The sequence below is a fragment of the Excalfactoria chinensis genome, chromosome 12 (assembly GCF_039878825.1).
Source record: "Excalfactoria chinensis isolate bCotChi1 chromosome 12, bCotChi1.hap2, whole genome shotgun sequence".
NCBI lineage: Eukaryota > Metazoa > Chordata > Aves > Galliformes > Phasianidae > Excalfactoria > Excalfactoria chinensis.
The window spans coordinates 11,718,731-11,737,180 of record NC_092836.1 but is presented as its reverse complement, the minus strand read 5'-3'; the positions used below and the strand labels follow the sequence as shown (position 1 = coordinate 11,737,180).

General features: G+C 35.7%; 1 protein-coding gene across 17 annotated transcripts in view; it reads right to left on the bottom strand.

Moving 5' to 3' along the window:
- ERC2 (ELKS/RAB6-interacting/CAST family member 2) overlaps positions 1-18,450 on the bottom strand; it is a 369,674-nt gene that overhangs the window by 258,626 nt on the left and 92,598 nt on the right. For all 17 annotated transcript variants that reach the window (XR_011905070.1, XR_011905073.1, XR_011905076.1 and 14 more), the window contains one exon: positions 5,217-5,384. Coding sequence is in view for 1 of the 17 variants with exons in the window: in XM_072347008.1 (XP_072203109.1) it covers positions 5,217-5,384 (168 nt within the window). In the remaining 16 variants the exon portion in view is untranslated. The remainder of the gene's footprint in view (positions 1-5,216; positions 5,385-18,450) is intronic.

Genomic DNA, 18,450 nt, shown 5'->3' with positions numbered 1-18,450 from the left:
AATGTTGCATGCAAGAACTGCTCAGGGTCAGGACAGTCAGGGGAAACTTAAACACTTTCATATTAATTAGACACAGGTCCTTTCCACAGCAAATTCATCTCAGCATTTGCTCTGTACTGATTTGAAAGAGACAAAAATAATCACAGCATTTAAGATACTGCTGTTACTTTTTTTTTTCTTCTTTTTTAAGATTTAATATTTGTTGCCTTTTTTTTTTTTCTTCATTTTGATATAACATTAATTGTTTTCCAAACAAGCACCTAATGACATTTTAGGTAAAAACTGCCAGGTAATTTTTTCTAGAAATAACCTAAATATGAGGTCATTTTAAAAATGGTCAGAAAAATCTTTTGAGGAAAAAAAAAAAAAATCTATTAGTTTAGAAATCGTTGTCAAATACATTTTTCCTTTCTGAATATAATTGTCCTGTCAGAGCTCTATGAGACGAGTCATTAGTAGCTGATTCATCTCGGTCATTTAATTTGCAATCCCATTAGGTTTAAGGATCTTTGGCTTTTGTGTTGTAAATATCGTCTAACAGGCAGTTGTGGAAAAAAAGAAAAAAAAAAGAAAAAAGAAAAAAAGGATTATTTCATGGTTTGAGAGAGTTCGGAGCTGGTGGCCTTTTTTTGGAAGACAGGTTAAAAACCTGAAGCCAACAGCAAAACTCTGATTTCACTGGCAGTACGATTCGTATTCAGCAGACAGCACAGCATCCCAAACACATGAAAAAACAGCAAGATCTCAGTTCTATGTAATGTTTTTTCTCAGTTTTTTGTTTGTTTGACTGGGCTTTTTGTTTTTGTCTCCTGTTACATCCTCTAACCGCTTTTAATTCCACAGTAGGCTTCTATTGCATTTTTGGCAGGCTATTCCACAGAAGAAAAAATATTATATCTTAAGGAACTTTGATTCTTCCTTATACTTTTAAGATAAACAGGTAACAATTTCCTAAATAACTACTGCATTCTTCTGCAACTTCCCGAGATGACAACCTCTGCTTTATTCTTGCCCTGTCACATTGTACAGAATTCAGCCTTTTCACACTTCAAAGGAAATTTCCTCTAACTCAACTGAAAAGATAATAACACACTTCACTCAGTTTAAAGCTCCCAGCACGTGAGTTGGCTGTTTTCTCACCATGAATAAACTTCGAATCTTACTTAAAGATAACTTTGCTAATTAGGATTGACATTTCAGAGCCCAATGGCAGCTTCCTTCCTCACCAATAGCACTGCTGTTACACACCGTATGACACCCTTGTGTAAGTATCTTATTGATCTCAGTCCTACTTTGCAAAAGCCATACTGATTTAAAAGCGTTTCTTTATGTTACATATAATCTGAGCCTTGAACTACTCAGTGTAAATCACACAAATGTGTGAAGAATCCTCTCAAAAGTAGACAAGCATCGCTTGTTCTGGAATACCATCCATTATTTATGCTTAATTGTCTCTAAAATGTTAAATCCTGTGATCTACACATACACATTTACTGCTTCCCAAAAAATGAGTAACTGATCTCTCTTTACTCTATTTCATCATGTTTTATGTCTATCATACAAAATACAAACAATGCCTTATAAATACAGTTTATATGCATGAGTACATGTACACCTCATATGTAAATACAGTGTTTTAATTAGTAATGTATGTAGTAGTGGTATTATACTACTGTGCTGAAAACTGCACAAACTTAAGTAAACAAGATAGCATCTCTTCTAGGTGAAGCCAATATTTCTTCACTTCCGTGAAAGCCCACGATTTACAATATACAATATGATCCTGATATTCAAAATTCACCATGTTTACAGAACCGACATTAGGAAAAATAGTTTTTAGGCTTCATTAATTTCATGATACTTCAAGGTATTCAGTGATTTTCTCGTGGAAAGACAGTGATTGCTTTCAAATAGCTCACTAGTCAATGGGGTTCAATCCAGGTGTTCTTCTGAATTGAAGATTTGAACTAAAGCAGCAGTTTAAAGCAGGTCATTGGGGAGTGAAAGAAAAGGAAAAAAAGGGAAAAGTATCACTGTTTCTGATCTTTGTGGTGTTCTCAGTGTCTCAGTGTACAGGCCAGGTGCATCCAAAGACTTGCTGCTTCGGTTTGAGGGCTCTTTGTATTTATCTATCCACCCTCAATTTGTAGCATATGCAACTTTTAAGGATTCAAGGCTATGTGGTGGTATAGAATCACCAGAGATTCATTATTATTAGAATATATTGGGATCAATAACAACACCAGGGATTAACTGATTAAACTACGAAAAAAATTAAAAGCTGCTTCGGTAAGTAATGTGCTTTTTATGTGTTGAGAGCAAATGTAAGAAATTCTTCTCTCTCCTGAACCATCCTGCTAGCAGAAGTTTCAGTTTCCATCCACCAGAAGAATTCCCATGCCAAGTGACAACCCCAATGCAAATTTCTAAACATATATTCCTAATCTAACATGATGTAAATTTACCATCCTTTAGAAGACGGCTAAGAGTAATACATACAAAGCAACGCATACAACACAGTTTAACACAGACCGGACAATATCACATAGTGTGCACAGTCCAGTCATTCCAAGTACAGATTCCAATTATTACATTAGAGCTAAGACTTTATGACATTTCCTACAAATGCTAATTAGCTGGTAGGTTAGGGCCCTCAGTCACGTAGCACTTCATCAATCACAAAGCTTAAACTATTAAAAATGGAAACTGTAACATTTTACATGAAAAGTTGTGTTGCAAGTCAAAGTAGAATATATTAACCTCCTTTACATGGCTTTCTTTTACAACAATCCCCACAAAAGTATTTCCACAAGCTGTTGTCCTAATATGATCCAGCTCTACATTCTCCATCCTGTTCTTGTCTTAACAGCTACTGTTTTCAACACAAGGACTCAAACTTCAGTGTGTTTGTGAACACAAGGGTGCAAATACAAATATCTACAAATTCCTAGAGTACAAAACACACCAGTTACAGTCATTGTACGAAAGAGAAAATTTGGGAGAAAAATGGATATAAAACAATTGTCATACAGTTCAGCACTTCTGCCCCTCAATCTACACTTCAGACATATTCATAGAACTTTGCACATTTTGGTAAGAAATATATAAAGAATCCTGAGGTCTGCCCCTCTGCATGCTAAACTGACAGATATGAGGTGTAAGACTAGCTTTGCCAGGTTAAACAGGGCTATTAAAACAACATACCCAACTTTACTGGCACTAAAATGAAACAGTGGTGCCAAAGATTCTAAAAGAAAGAAATATTAAGTAATATTGCACCCCTGACATTGACATAAGTTTATTATTACTCCATGCCAATCTACCTTGATCCAAATCCTCTGAATGCTTGCAGTTCCAGTGTTTTGCCTCCTTTAGGCCTACAAATTTTACAAAATAGTATGGTGTTTTATTTAATTTGCTTTAAAAATACACCAAAATCAACAAATGAAAGGACAATGCATCATTAGCTCATTATGTATCCCATGAAATGTTGTGAAAAAAATAAAAAAATAAAAATGCCTTTTGCATGTTCTTACGCCATCCTGTAGGACTCACCATGACTGATTGTTCCCAAAATTTTTGTTTCCTTCACATTTTTTAGTAGGGAGCCTTCATGAAAAGGCATCTTATCCTCTAAGTAATACAGCTATCTAAAAATAAGAAAATTCTATCTTTGAAAATAAGCTTTCTTTGTTTTGCTTTGGAATCCTTTGTATTTTTCAACATAGTAGATAATAATAATGTATATAAGAGAAAGTATATAGAGTTAGACACTTCTACATATTCCTCCCAGTCATTTCAGGTTATTACTGACTGAAATTTTAAGTACTGTATGCACATTATTCCTTCTTCAACTACGCAAACACAACCAAGAAAATAAATACTGATTTAGGCTGAATGTAACACTTAAGCTGAGCAAAGAAAGACATTGCTATCTATACTGCATCAACAAACAAAGGCAACAAAATAATAGGTTACACACTTGTCCTCATGCCAAAAGTAAATTACATAAAGAAAATGTGTCCCAGCAAATAAATAAATAAATGGAGACAAGTATTATTATATTCTCTACATAATATAATGTTCTGGGGGGACTTAAAAACCAGAAGACATTCCTTTCATTTTCAAAAGTGGTTTTATGAGAGTAATGAATGGTGCAATGTCCTAGTGGAAGGTATATATGTAAAGAAAGGACAATCCACTAGAGGGCTTAACTGTTTCACCTTGCATGTAATCCGAGGTGGTGTACAGTGCTTTACCCTCACTGACCTCAGCACGCACACGTGTTTTATGAAGGCACATTAATTTCTAAATATTCAACAACCAAACATTTGGCCATCATCATTTCAAGTGAAAACAATAAAGGAAGAAGTGGCTAGATCAGAAAATGAGCAATAACTGGAGAAACTGAAGAGGAACGAGTAATCCAGGATGAAGTATTTGTATTTAATCCTGCAAACGCTGTCTTCATTTGTGCTCTCAAGGGCATCTATATACACTGAAGTGATGCAAACACACACAATGCGTACTTTCTAACATAAACATTTTTGTGTGTGTAAGGAAAAGGATACGGTAAGTAAGCACTCTACAACTATCTGTAGAATCCAAAGCTACATTCCCAAGACAGTACAACCCCATATCTCTGCCACAAAGTAGAAATTTAACAATGAAATCCAACAAGCTATGGAAAATTAGCAATAAGAATAATAAGGTTGTTCGAAGAGATCCTGCATTCTGAATATCTGTAACCCATCCTGCATAGGAAGAGCAGATAACTGACTTAATTTGGGTTCTTTCCCTACTTCCTTTACTCTCTTTACCGAACTGTGTTTACAGGGGAAAAAAAAAAATAAGTGCACTAATCTATTACAAGTCTCACACATTTCATTTTGTTTCCACTACTTGGAAAGACCAATATTCAGTGTTAGCAGGTATAAAAGAAACCCCGATGGCAAGGAGTGAGATTTGTCAGGATTTTTAGCACTTCATTTAACTGCTAGAATTTTTCCAAACTGCATCACATAAAAATATGTAATATAATTAAAATATAATACCATAGAAATAACCTCATGGAAGATAACACATGTTACAGAGCTACTACCAACTTACTCTTTGCCATTTTTGTAATAATTTAAAAGTAAAATGGCTTAAGAAATGTATTTCCTTTATAGGTGCCTCAAGAGTTTTACAGTATACCACTTCATCAGTGATCTTACCTTTTTCTGAAGGACATTAATTTTCCTTTCTTTTACTTCCAACATGTCTTTCATATCCCGAATCTCTCCAGCCAGGGTTCCTTTCTCTTCTGTGAGGTCTTGAAGTTGTTTTGTTTTTTTATTGAGAAATGTTTCTTTTTCTTCCAGTCGTAACCGCAAGGCATCAACCTTAAATTAAAAATATTTGGGTTTTAGTAAGGATGAACACTGTATTTTTCTTTTTTTTTTTTTTTATTTGCTTTTTGTTTCACCAAGGAAACATTTATTTTATTTAGCGTAGATATTCTAACTTTACCTTGGACCAAAGAAATTCTATACGTATGACACACTAAAATGCAATTTTAGGAGAAAGGAGTTTCAGCAAGAAAGCATGGATACAAAAAAAGCAGAAAATTTGATACTCTTAGACTAAAACTCAGATTCAAATGATTCAAAAGAAATCATCTCAACTTATTAAATAATTTACTGAAAACAGCATTTCATATCCTGTACTTGCCCTTTAAAGCCATGAAACAGGCAACTTTATATTACAGTCACAAACAGCTCTTTGCTTTTCTCCAACGTACATCTCGTAAGTGTCTTAACAAATGGGCCTTCCTATACTTTTCTATAGTAAGCACAATTCCCTATCAGATAAAACAAAGGGTATTTCAAGGATTTTCCTAAACAGAAGTAACTTAATAAAAGGCCTTCATAGCGTCCACTTCTCAATCCTTATGCAGCCTCTCTAACTCCCAAACTCAAGTCAGCATTACCAGAATCAGAGAGTTTATTCTTAGTGAAGTATTTTAGTTTTCCAGAACATCAGTTAAAATATTGAAACTTCCAGTCTGTGAGAGCAGGTACTAAAAATACTGTTACAGACCTGCTTCTACTTTTGTACTTCTGCTCCACCTAGAGAGACAAAGGCACTATGCTGCACAGAAAGCACAGAGAGGCAGCATCAGAATGGAGAACATCTGCAAGGTTTACAAGCCTTTAGCACAGAGTTATCATTTCACGCAAGGTAGAGAACTCAGATAAAAACACTGCAATCATTTGTTACTGCTAAGACAGGTCTCCTTGAAAAGGGGCCATTTTTCTGATACTGGTTTCCTCTACAGCTCTGAAACCAGGAGGTGTTCACATTAAGTGGATCCATACAGGCTTGTTTTGGCTGCTAGGCACACCATTGAGGAGACAAGGTTTGGACTGAAAATATATGATGTGGCAGTCTAGAATAATTCCCCATCTAGTAGAGAGCTGCAGAAAGTCAGGTGAGTGCGAAATTTTAGATTCACTAATCCAAATTTCAAACATGCAGATGTCAGAAAGTAAAGAATTAGGGTTTAAAGTTTACATTACCAACAAATTCACAAAGTTTATTCACAGCAAAGGTTAGGTGGAACTGAAAGAACTTTAATGTTAGTTTTGCATCTTCAGGCTGTACAGTCAGAATAGTCAGTAAGGGTCATATACATTAAGCCTCAGTACAAAATAGTCAACACAAGCCTGATTTATTTATATTTATATTCTAAGTTTTGTAATTCTGAAGTTATTGTGACCAGAAGTCTTTGCAATGCCATTTTAAAACTTGGCTTGGGACTAATTTAGATGATCTATTGGATCTCAAAATGCATGTTCTTCCTGCTCTTAAAATGGCTCATTGCTTCTCTATACACTGGAAAAGAAAGATTTATGTTCTTCTGGATTTAGTATATTTTTAACATTTTTTTACAGTATTGTAGTAATAGGGTCTTTCAGTTTGTAAGCAGTGGGCAATATTAGATTCAAATGTGACTTTTTAACTTTAATGAAAGAGTAGTAGCAGCTAACTTTCAGAGCCCTTTTAATAAACACGAAAGTCTTCAGCTGAAACTCATTACCACATTTATTCATTTCTATACTTAGTCACTTATTTGGTGCATGTCATTAAGCAATCCCTTATGTCAAATCACAAAAATCTCTGCTCTGCCTTTCAGCTGCAGCTGAGCGGCTCATCATGACCTGCAGCAGGAGCCGTAGGAGGGGTTTCCTTCATTCAGGCATTGCAAGTCCCTTTTGCCAACTGCCACTAAAGCAGAGGCTTTGTACTTGACTTTAAAGGGAGTTGGAAGTGATTAGAACCACCAGTAAACAAAGTACTGATACTGCTCCCTGGGGACTGGGATAACAGTAGCTTACACCCAGACTTGGCTGAGCAGCACATTCTAATTCAAAAGCCATTCCCTATCCTAAAGTCTCTGCAGATGGTTCTCACTCTTCACAAATGTATTTGTTTCAAATCCTGCCATCGCCGCTCAGTAAATTCAACTTACAAACAGAGATTTTAGGCATCAAAATTTGGGAGCACAAGGAGGGGCGAGAGGAAAGTTCTTTTCACCAGGTTATAACAAGACTGTTATTTCTATTCCCTTGCAAACATATGTACATTCAGCCCTGAGGGAGGAAAGAAGGTGCTCTGCTCCAGACACAGAGACCTCCATCATTCTGACCCGCAGAGACAAAACACGGACTTGCACCACACACTCTCAGTCAGGGACTCTGACACTTCTATAACGACCCTTGATGTCACCTCTGTGCCACAGCAAAAGCACTGTCATCTTTGGAGGACTGTCTTCTGTCCCAGCCCTTTCCAAACGAGGTCAGCCACTGATTGATCTGTTCCAGCTGGAGTCTGAGTTCCAAAGAATTAGGAGAAAATTCCTTCCAAAAAGGATTTCCACATTTTTCTGCTGAAACAGAAATCTTTCTCTCAGAGGAGGCTACTGACCTGGGACGTTGACAAAGCATTTCCCAGGTTTCCATCCAGATCACAGTGATTCAAATTAATCTTTTGCAAACCATACATTTTCCTACTACCTTTCTTTTTCTTTCTTTTTTTTCTTTTTTTAAAGACTGTATCTTATTTGATGTTCCCTCTTATCCCCTCTGTGCAGTAATATTCTTAACCTCTCGTGAGCACAACTATCATACATATCAAAGCCAAGTCCATGCAAGAGCTCAAATTAAGACCTGTAGGATTAGAAAAGGAGACTATTCAGCTCACAGCATGGTTTTTAATGTGTCATCCTTTTCTCCTTGCAAGCACAGGGAACAGTACTGCCTCCAGCCTGCTTTCTCAGAATATACTTTATCAGGGAATCAAATTAGCTTGTACCCTGACACCAATATAGGGAAGAAGAAAAAAAAAAAAAAAAAAAATCTCTTAACTATGTCTATAGTTTCTTACATTCTCAAAAAAACAGTGGTCAGATATCTTGAAACTGGTACAACAGATCTAACTCAAAGAGACCACCAACACAACGAAGGCTTAGATATTTTGACAGAACAGGTTTATCATCTCCCAAACTAACACATACAGTAACGAGCCATTCTGAAATCAGAGCTTTGTGCCAGTTTTCAAAGAGGCAGAACGCTGAGCCAGTGCCAGCCTGGGACAGCGAATATACAGCTCATCCTGTGGGTGGTCTTAGGTGTACAGATTTATTTTCTATACACAGGAATGCAATGTTAAGATTTACAAGAACACTGGCTATGTCAGTCATTCTCTCCTTCCCTAAATTCTTCCCTCTGTCTCCAGTAAACACAAACCAAGACTTTTACATTTCTCATGACACAAAATAAAACTGCCTCAGCCTGAACTGCATGCAACCTTTCACTATACACTATCTGTTTGGTGCTAAGTATGTATGACATCATTACATATGTCAATTACAAACCTCCAGATGGTGTAAAACCAGAAACTTGTTAAGTCAGCTCCTCACGTTGTGGAAGACTAGAAGCAAAATATACTGCTTTGTTTACAGCCAAGATGAATATGCCCATATTAGAAATCTTTTCCCTGAAAATGGTACACTTCTACCCCCAAATAATGAAGTAATGAATATTTTAAATAGAGCATGCCAGTATGCTAGGAGAAATGTCTGCCACTTCTGTTACTCCTTCTTTTATGTCTATAGCATTTTAAACAACCTGAAAGGAAATTAAACACAGGTCACTCTACAGCATCAGATATATATTTTTATATTTGAAAGAATAAGGATTTCTGCTATACAAAAACCCTCTCTTTGGCTTTTCACTCAACACTATGTAATTTTAAGAGTCCTTGACTTATTTTTCCCAAGATTTGGCAGTACATTTACTAGTAAAACTTGGCAATCTGAAGAATACCATCATTTTCCAGAAAAATAAAGCAAAAGCAGATCTGATAGCTAGCACATAAAGTATTTCAAAGACTTCTGTCCAAGTAAATTGCTTTTAAATTTTGTCTAAGTTGTTTTTGCTCAGCAACTACTTATTTAAACTATTTAATACAATAAACTCTGTCACTTGCTCTGGAAATATACAAAAACTTCAAAATCAGGCTATGTAAGAAAAGTTCGCGTAAGTGCTAAAAATTGCCAAATTTGAAGTCAAACTTTATAAATCTTCATGTCATCACCTGCCACTCAAGACCAGCTCCAGTAGTGACGTCTATTTCTTGAAGTTCCTTACTGTTAACTGCTTAGCTTATATGCCATATATACATCATTTATGAAAGTGGTTCTAGTCTTACAGAGTTCTATGAGGAAGTAAACATTGTGGTCCTTTCCAACCCAGACCATTCTATGATTCTCCTGCCCATTTTGCAGCACTATTATTCTCTCCCTTCATGATGACCATCCCATCCTCTATGGGGTTGCTGACATGCTTGCGTACTACCCTAGCATGTTATGCAGTTCCTTCAGTTAATCAGAAAAACAAATATTAAATATCTTAGTACTTGTACATCTGTATTTACACAGGAAAATATACTGGTTATATTCCTTATATGTATTTCCTTATTAGAGGAAAACCACACCTCTAAGCATTATTTCATGTTGCAGCTTAGCCCAGTGGGCAGCTCAGCACCACACAGCACTCTCCAGGTGAGATGGGGGAGAAAATCAGGAAGGTAAAAGTATCAGAACCCATTGGTTGAGATAAAGACATCATACTAGGTAAAGCAAAAGCTGTGCATGCAGACAGAGTAAAACAATGAGTTCCTCCACTGCTTCCCATCAACAGGCAGATGTTTAGGCACTCTCAGAAAAGCAGAGTTCATCACATATAGTTGTTTCTTGGGAAGAGAAATGCTATCACTCCAAACATCCTCCCCTTACTCCTTTTATGACTGAGCATGATGCTATGTGTTCAGTGTCCCTTTGGTCAGTCTGGGCCAGCTGTCCTCCTCGTGTCCCCCTCCAGCTTCTTCTGCACTCCTAGCCTGCTCACTGGCAGAAGTTTGTTGATAAAAGTCCTTGCTCTGTGTAAGCCCTTCTCTTCAACAACTAATACACTGCTCTGTTATCACTACTATTTTCACCAAAAATCTACAGCACTGCATCATATGAACTTCCATAAAGAAAATTAACTTTATCCCAACCGAAACCATAACATTTCAACCACTTTCTCATCTCTATTATTCTAGGAACAGTGGTTGCTCTACTTTATATTTTAACTTTGCAAATTATGTTATCATAGAGCTGATAATTAACAGGCTTTGCATTTTTTAAAGAGCCTATTTGACTGTCTTCTTTTCAGAGCTCTAGTATTTAAGAGCTGACAAATGGAGAGGGGCATGAAGCAGCTGAGCACATTCAAGCTGTTTGGGACATAGTGAGCAACATTATAGAGGAGTTTATAACACAAAATGAGGATACCTATTCTCATCAGAACAACTACTTGCTGGCAGTATTCTTGTTGCATCCACCACTCATCCTCCTTTACCTCCTCCTTGAAAGATGGTATCCAGGTGGTCCAAAAAACTACTAGCCTCCCTCCTGACAGCTGTCAGCCACAGTCTCTACTAATCAATCATGGGTTGTTTTGTGGTTTTTTTAGCTCTCTTTTTATCGTTACTAGTCCAGGCTAACATCCTCCTTTAAAAGAGTAAAATAGTAATACAAATCAGTATAAGAAAAACTGATAAAAAGGTCTTAGTTGCAACAAAGTGCATCCAAGATAAGAGTGGTTCCCTCTGGCATTTTGAAACCCATCCTCACAGAGAACTGTATGCCACAAAGAATCCTGATTGTGTGTGGCTTGTCAATGCAGTCAACTTTTTAACAGCTTTTTTCTTCAAGAAAATCTTCGCCTATCCTCACCACTAAAATTAGGTTTAAAGCAAGTAGTCCGAAGTTCAGAATTTAATAATCAGTTCAGTTCCAGCAAATTTTGGAAAACACATGGGAATTGTAACTCATGTGCTAATACTTAAAGTTTTTGTTAATAAAACTTCCAACACTAACCTTACCTCATTGAACTTACCTCACTGATTTTATGCTCGCTATAAAACTATAGCTGTCATAATATTTTTGAATTACCGTGAAAGGAAGTCAGACATTCCAGAGTCAATGTTATTTAGCAACATTATGATAGTTATAAATTCAAAATACTTAAAACCAATTTACAAAACTATCAATTCAAGTAGCTTTTCAACTTTTGAAATTTGTCTCCAATAACATTCAAATTTTATTATGCTTTAAGAGATTAATAGAAAGCGAATTAAAAGGCCATAATGTGCTTTTTTTTTTTAAAGTCGAGCCAATGCACTCTGACTGCTTCATGAAAAAATGTACTGAATAATAATAAGAAAAGCATCAGTAAATATGCCTTAGTTTCATATATGATAAAAATAAAATTTTTCTATCAATTGTTTTTCTCAGTTTAATCTTTTCTTAACAGTAAAAGGCAATTATTGCAAATAGCTAACATAGCAATAATAGTGATCTTTGAAAAGAGCATTGAAGTTTATAATTCAGGACATTCAAGGAAGCTGCCATCAGCTACAGCTCTTCAGCTGAATTGGAGTTCATGTTAGCTTGCAAGGATGAGAGCTGTACACTTGACCTCACTCCCTCTCACAATTTCACATCTCTCAGAGGAGAAACTTATAATTCACCTTGCTCTGAGACTGGAACACCTGCTTATGTCACCCGCCTGCTTATCATATATTCCTTCATCGGTATGTCCAGCTGGCTACAGGATTGGCTACAGGCTTATCTTCCAGAATATACAGCCAGCTCATAAATACAGTGACATAAAACAGCTTGGGCTATATTTTTCATTTTTCATAAGAACACAGAGAACAGAGAAGAAGGTTAAAATAATAAGCCGAACATACATTGTTTACTTTAAATTTAACAGTGTTTTCTTCAAGAAGTATGCCATTTTGGCTTTCATATCTCTCCTGCCAACATTCTCTCAGAGCCCAGGTCATAGGCTTTTCTCTGGAAACTTCTGCATTTGTCTCAAGAGTGTACCTGTTTCTAACCACCTGTAATTTGTTCAATTAAAAAAATGTTTATTCGATTTTCATAACTGGCCTCGGATATTTCAAGTGAAATATCTCAGTCTGTATTTCTGTGTAAGTCTATTGGTGTGTCTAGATGGAGGGATGATAAACAGCAGGGAGCACAATGCCACTTGCAAGCCTGCCAGTCCAATCTGAAGCTCTGTACTTTCCTTAGGACTGGGACCTGCAGAAATGCATATGAAACTGTCCTGAGGAGAGCGAACCTTTCATTGCTCGAGTCCCTGCAATATGAGTCAGATACGTGTGCAAGTCTAATAAAATGTATTGCATAAACAGAAGGGCACAATATCATGCTGGGTTTGCTGCACAAACACAGCTATAGTGAACATCACACATTAACTCACGGCACAGATGATGTACAATTAGGCATGCATCCATCATCCAACTAATACACGTAGATTTGATACATCTCTAAGACTTACTTTAATGTGAAATTTTTGACACTGTGATATGTGAGATTAGCTAAGAGATTATCAAAATTTCAGTTTGTGAGAAGCAGAGCAGAGTTTGTTTCCAGCAAGAGAACAGCTATAAGAAATAATTGCATATAGGAGGCAAGAAGACATTTTCCTCAAATCCAAACAGAATACGGTGTTTTACTACCTTAGATGGATGAAAATATGATGTGGAATATTTGGCATTTTACTGGTAATAAGCTGAAGAGTTGACACATAAATTAGTAGATCCATTTTGGCTACTTCTGTTACTTACCCATAAAAATACTTCACAAGGTTAAAAACTTCACTGATGATACAGTTTGCCAACGTCTGACATATTCTTCATATTTACAGATATTTTCCAAAGCTGGTAGTACCCAGCCAAACCCTCCCACAAAGAGGTTTTCAAAAGATAAAAGGATAAAATCACTACAAACACTAGCTGGCTCAACTCAGTCCTAGACATTAGATATGAAAAGATACATGCACTAGCAGACAAGTTACAAATCAACATCAAAAATGAAATCCTATCTTACATTCTTTGTTCAGTCAGACCAAGGACACAAATTTCCTGGAATTCAGAAGTCAGGTCTTCTAAAACAAAAACTGACACAGACTAGACAATTTATTTACATCTTCCCAGAAATAAAACTAGAAGTTACAAAATCTTAAGTTCCATATTCAATGCGGAAACATATCTTCAAAACCATTTGACAGATGTAATAATTAATGAATGATATTAAAACTAATTAAAAGAAAAAGGAAGGGGGGACAGAAACTTCCTTAATTGAATGCTAGAAGGACTACTTTGTCACGCAGTATGGAACCTTCTTGGCAAAAGACAAGATTTTTAAAATGACAGCAAGTGCATTCTGAGCTATTGAGGACTCTAGCAATAAACAGTTATTTAAATAGCAAAGTTCACGTGCCATTCTCAGATAATATCTTGTTTCAAGCAATGGTAAAATGAAGTCCACCTACAGAAAAATTCTAATGCTTTCTGCAAGTGATAGATTGATTTGAGTTAGGGGCCAACTTCAAAAGCATGTTTCAAATCAATCAAAATTAAAATTGGTATCTACCGTGGTGTTTGTAAGGGCTACTTTTTAATGAGATTTCTTTCTGAACTAAGTAGGTGAATTGAATGGCATCAGATGCTGATACTACCACTGATTTATTCTGTTCTAACTATGAAGCCCTAACAGAATGATGCTTCCATAACAAGTCCTCGGGGCTATAAATGATCTAAATAAATATTTCAAACTCAGTTAATGATGATGATTCCCGCTTTTTTTTCAGTGACAGAATCTTGCAGATTAACACAGTACTCCAGTGGAAAGAATAAGTGCTTACTACATGCAACTTACAAAGTCTAAGTCTTTCAGTGAAGGAGGCTGAGGAATTAAGATTCTTTTTGTGGAGGCAATAAAGCTTGGCATGTGAAATTTTAAGACCAAAGATCACAAGACAAGCTAAGAGATTTTAGGACTTGAGTGAAAGAATTAAAAACTTCCAGCACCACCTCAATATGTTGTCTGCACAAGCTACTGCTACTCACATGAATGACAGTGTTTACTGCTCTATATGAGCGATGAGCCAAAAAAAGAACAGAATCTCACTTAATAGCACATTTAAGAAAAACAGCTCTATTCTGGCAATAAAGAATAACAAAGGAACCAACACTCTTTTATAACCCAATAGAACAGAAAAAATGCCATGACCATCATAGCAAGGTATTATTCAAAATCAAGGATTCTGACTGATACAAAACTCAAAGCAATATTTAACACTCCTGTGCATCAGCACTGCTTGATTTTAGCAAAAAGTCAACTTCATATTTTGGAAAATCCATCCCAGTACATCTCAACAGTAGCAACAGCTTTGGATAGTTTCATGAAAGCGTGTCTGCCACAGGAACTTGCTGGTCTGATCTCATAGGAATATAGGTGTGGCAGTTCTCCCAACTTCTTCCATCACTGCCTGACCCAGATAGTAAAACCCAAGCATAGAGAGACTACTTCCACTACACTGAGTGTCCAAGAGAAGCTAACACCAAAGACTATTGTCTATTGAACAAGAAAACCTTGTATCAAAAAATAAATTTAAAAAAAAAAAAATCTGAATCCACTTTCTTTACAGCAAATTCAAATATTATCCAGGATAATATTTTCACTTTAGTCACAAGTGAATTTTTACTATTTTTTAAGCCTGCTATCTAATCTGGGAATTTAAGTCTTACAATCCAATTTTAAATTTTATGCTTACAATGCAGCTGCAAAATTAGAGTTACTATTTTGTTCCAAGCAGACTGTCACCAGAATTCCTGCTTTTTGAATAGGATTTTAATCCTTTGAACTCCTTAAATAAGAAGATATATGGCATTGTGTAGAAGATTTTGCTAATATGTCGGATAAAATTACACACATCACTGTAAGATTGTTTTTTAAAAAGATATTTACTGCGTAATTTGTCTTAATATTCATTTTAGTCTATAGATTAATTACATATGCATGTATATTCATGTAAGAACATGTAAACAAACATATCCACTAAAAACAGAGTATAAAAAATTTAACTCTGTGTGGGAGCTACATGAGAGAAAATCTACTAACCATGGGAACTAAGTCTTAGTATGAAAATTCACTTTCCGGTTTCTGACAGTTGACAATTACTTGGAGCCTTATAAATTTGTCTTTTGAGAAGATTTCAAAACTGAATAAATAAATGAAAGAAGTGTCATTCCTCATCTGTTTTCCTTTTCCTGGATCAACTATTTTGAAAATAATCTTTTTTTTCATTTTCTTTTCTTTCCAGATGGATTATTCTGCACATGGGTGGAACTCTGCTCTCTTTTCTACTCTTCACAAAAGACTGGGAATCTAAAGATATATTTCAACAAGAAAATGCCAGGATAAGGAATAAATCTTAATGTGAAGTCTAGCATAAATTAACTACACAGGACTCTGCCCTGTGCTAATTTCATTACATTTACCAGTGCTTACTTATGAGTAACATAACACCATCCCAAGGAGATGCAAAAAAACGAAACAAAAAAAGTAACCATGACTTTTTCCAACCCAAAAATTAAAGAGGATACTTAAAGAGCTGCAAATATTTCCCACCATCACTGTCATAATACCTAGCGGCCTTCACTAAATAATCCCATGTAGTAACAAACATTTCACATAGTTCAAGTAAACAGCAAAACGCATGTGTAATTTGGAATATAAAACACTGCTTCAGGGGATTTAATTTCCCAGTGTTCTTTTTGTAAGAAAGCAAAGAGCTAGAAGTTAGAGAATAAAACCAACCAATTACAAATTTATTGAACATCAGTGCAACTTAAGATTGCATTAGAAAAGCATATCTGTCGATGCATAGGAGCTTCAGCTCATCACTGCTGAAAACTAAATATATCATGGGAAAGTCAACCTTTTTCCTTCCTGCATATATTATACCCTCAGTAAATACTCTGCAGCCTGCAAATTAGCTTGCACAGATACAATTAAGTGCCTCTGTAACTGAAACTTTCTGAACTCTTCCATTATTGATGCAAGAAGAAATATAACCCTCTACCCTCAGTCATCACTGCACTAGATTGCAAGACCTAACAGAAGAGGTAAAGAAAAGTAAAATTTTCTTTACTGAATGTTGTATATAGACATGATCAAAAACACTTAAATGTGTCCAAATGGGTGGCGTTCTGGTAATCTCATTTTTTAACATAAACTATTACTTGGCATACCTAAAAAAAGGCTTTTCTACAGTAAAATTACTGGTTATAATCAGTAACAGAAAAGGATGCAAGTTTTATATACATATGAACAAGATGACATTAAGCAGCCAGGGAATACAAAAAAGCACTCAATTAGCCTGGAAGTCACATGTTATGTAAATCATTATGTCACTGAAGAATAGAATGCTTTAAAATAAAGACAGAATCCTGTCTTTACAAGTGGTACAGTCCTTAAAAAAAAAAAATGGCCATGGTAATTGGCCATCAGAACTCAATGCTCGATGTACAGAACACAACCTATAAATGATAGATAGCAACCATTCTGTGGTTTGCATTTCAAAACTGAGTTGCAATCTACAACACAGGTCTAAAATTTTATCCCCTTATAGACATCTATTTTTACATAACTTCAGAATTTTTCTTTCAACCACGTCACTGTTGAGTGAGAAAACTGCACATCACTCAATTCTAGTTTGTCTTCTAGCTTTTATTAGCATATGCCTGATTATGCCACTATAACAAATATCTTTGAACGGTTTAACTTACTAATAAAGTTAAAAGCAAAAATACTAAAATCCTAAATATGTAATTCATAAAGAAGCATATTTTCCTTAATTAATTTTCTCAAAGTTTACAATATCTGTACTAATTCTCTGTAACTAGATATGTTCTGGATCCATTCTCAGAGAATCTGTGTAGAATAAACATTTGAAACATCTTAAGGACTAACTAAAACCATCCTTCTACTACGCTGCAAGGCAAATGATTTTTGGATGTTTTGCATTTTTATGCTAAGTAGTGCAGCTGCAATTCATAAAAAGCAATCAAGCTAATTTAAGTCAATCATGTCCAGGAGGTTCTCATCACTTGTATAAAAATGCTCTCACACTCATTTTAAGGCTCTACCATAGCAAGCCTTTTTGTTCCCCCCCCCCCCCCCCCCCCCCTTCTAAATGTTAGTACTTTAATGTTCTGTATCTCACAGATACAGAAAAGAAAATGGAATATACACCTTACAGAGCTTTTCACTATGATCTAAACTTGCATTTTCATTTGAACAGAAACTTACCTTGATAGAATCCAATATAAATAGACTATATTAGAATATAACACCCTACCTGCAGTAGTACATACTTTAATGCATCAGGTCAAAGGCAAAGCAAACTTTTAGCACTTAAAATGCACAACTGTTACCCTCTAACGTATAATCTGGATTATATTACTGGGATCATAATACGTTTTGAATTTATTATTTTGATTTATCAGTATGGCATGTCACAGCTGCCATTCTGAGTTGCCTCTCAGTTGCTACATTTGACATTTTAAATCATGATTTTGTTTTAAAATTTTGCATTAACCACTGCTTCTGCATTTTAGATCTGTAAAACTGGTGCTGTCATGCAAGAACTCTTTTCTTAGATGGGTTAAATCGAAGATTAATCTGAATTCCATGGTGATTGCCTCGTGGCCAACTCCCACGAACATGTGATGGTTGATTCTCTTCAGACAATGAAAAATAATGAAAGAGAGCCTCTGAACTCCACATTATACCATGACTTTACTTATATTCCCTCCAAGATGACTGTGGAGTTCAGTCAGTATATGGAAATGGATGCAGAGAATGATATAGTCAAGCCCTTCATGCAGGGATTAAAGCAGGTGACAACAGAGACAGCCTACAGTAGAAGCATTTAATATCTCAGAATATAAAGTCCTTATGTCCCAGTGGGTTATATTTGGCCA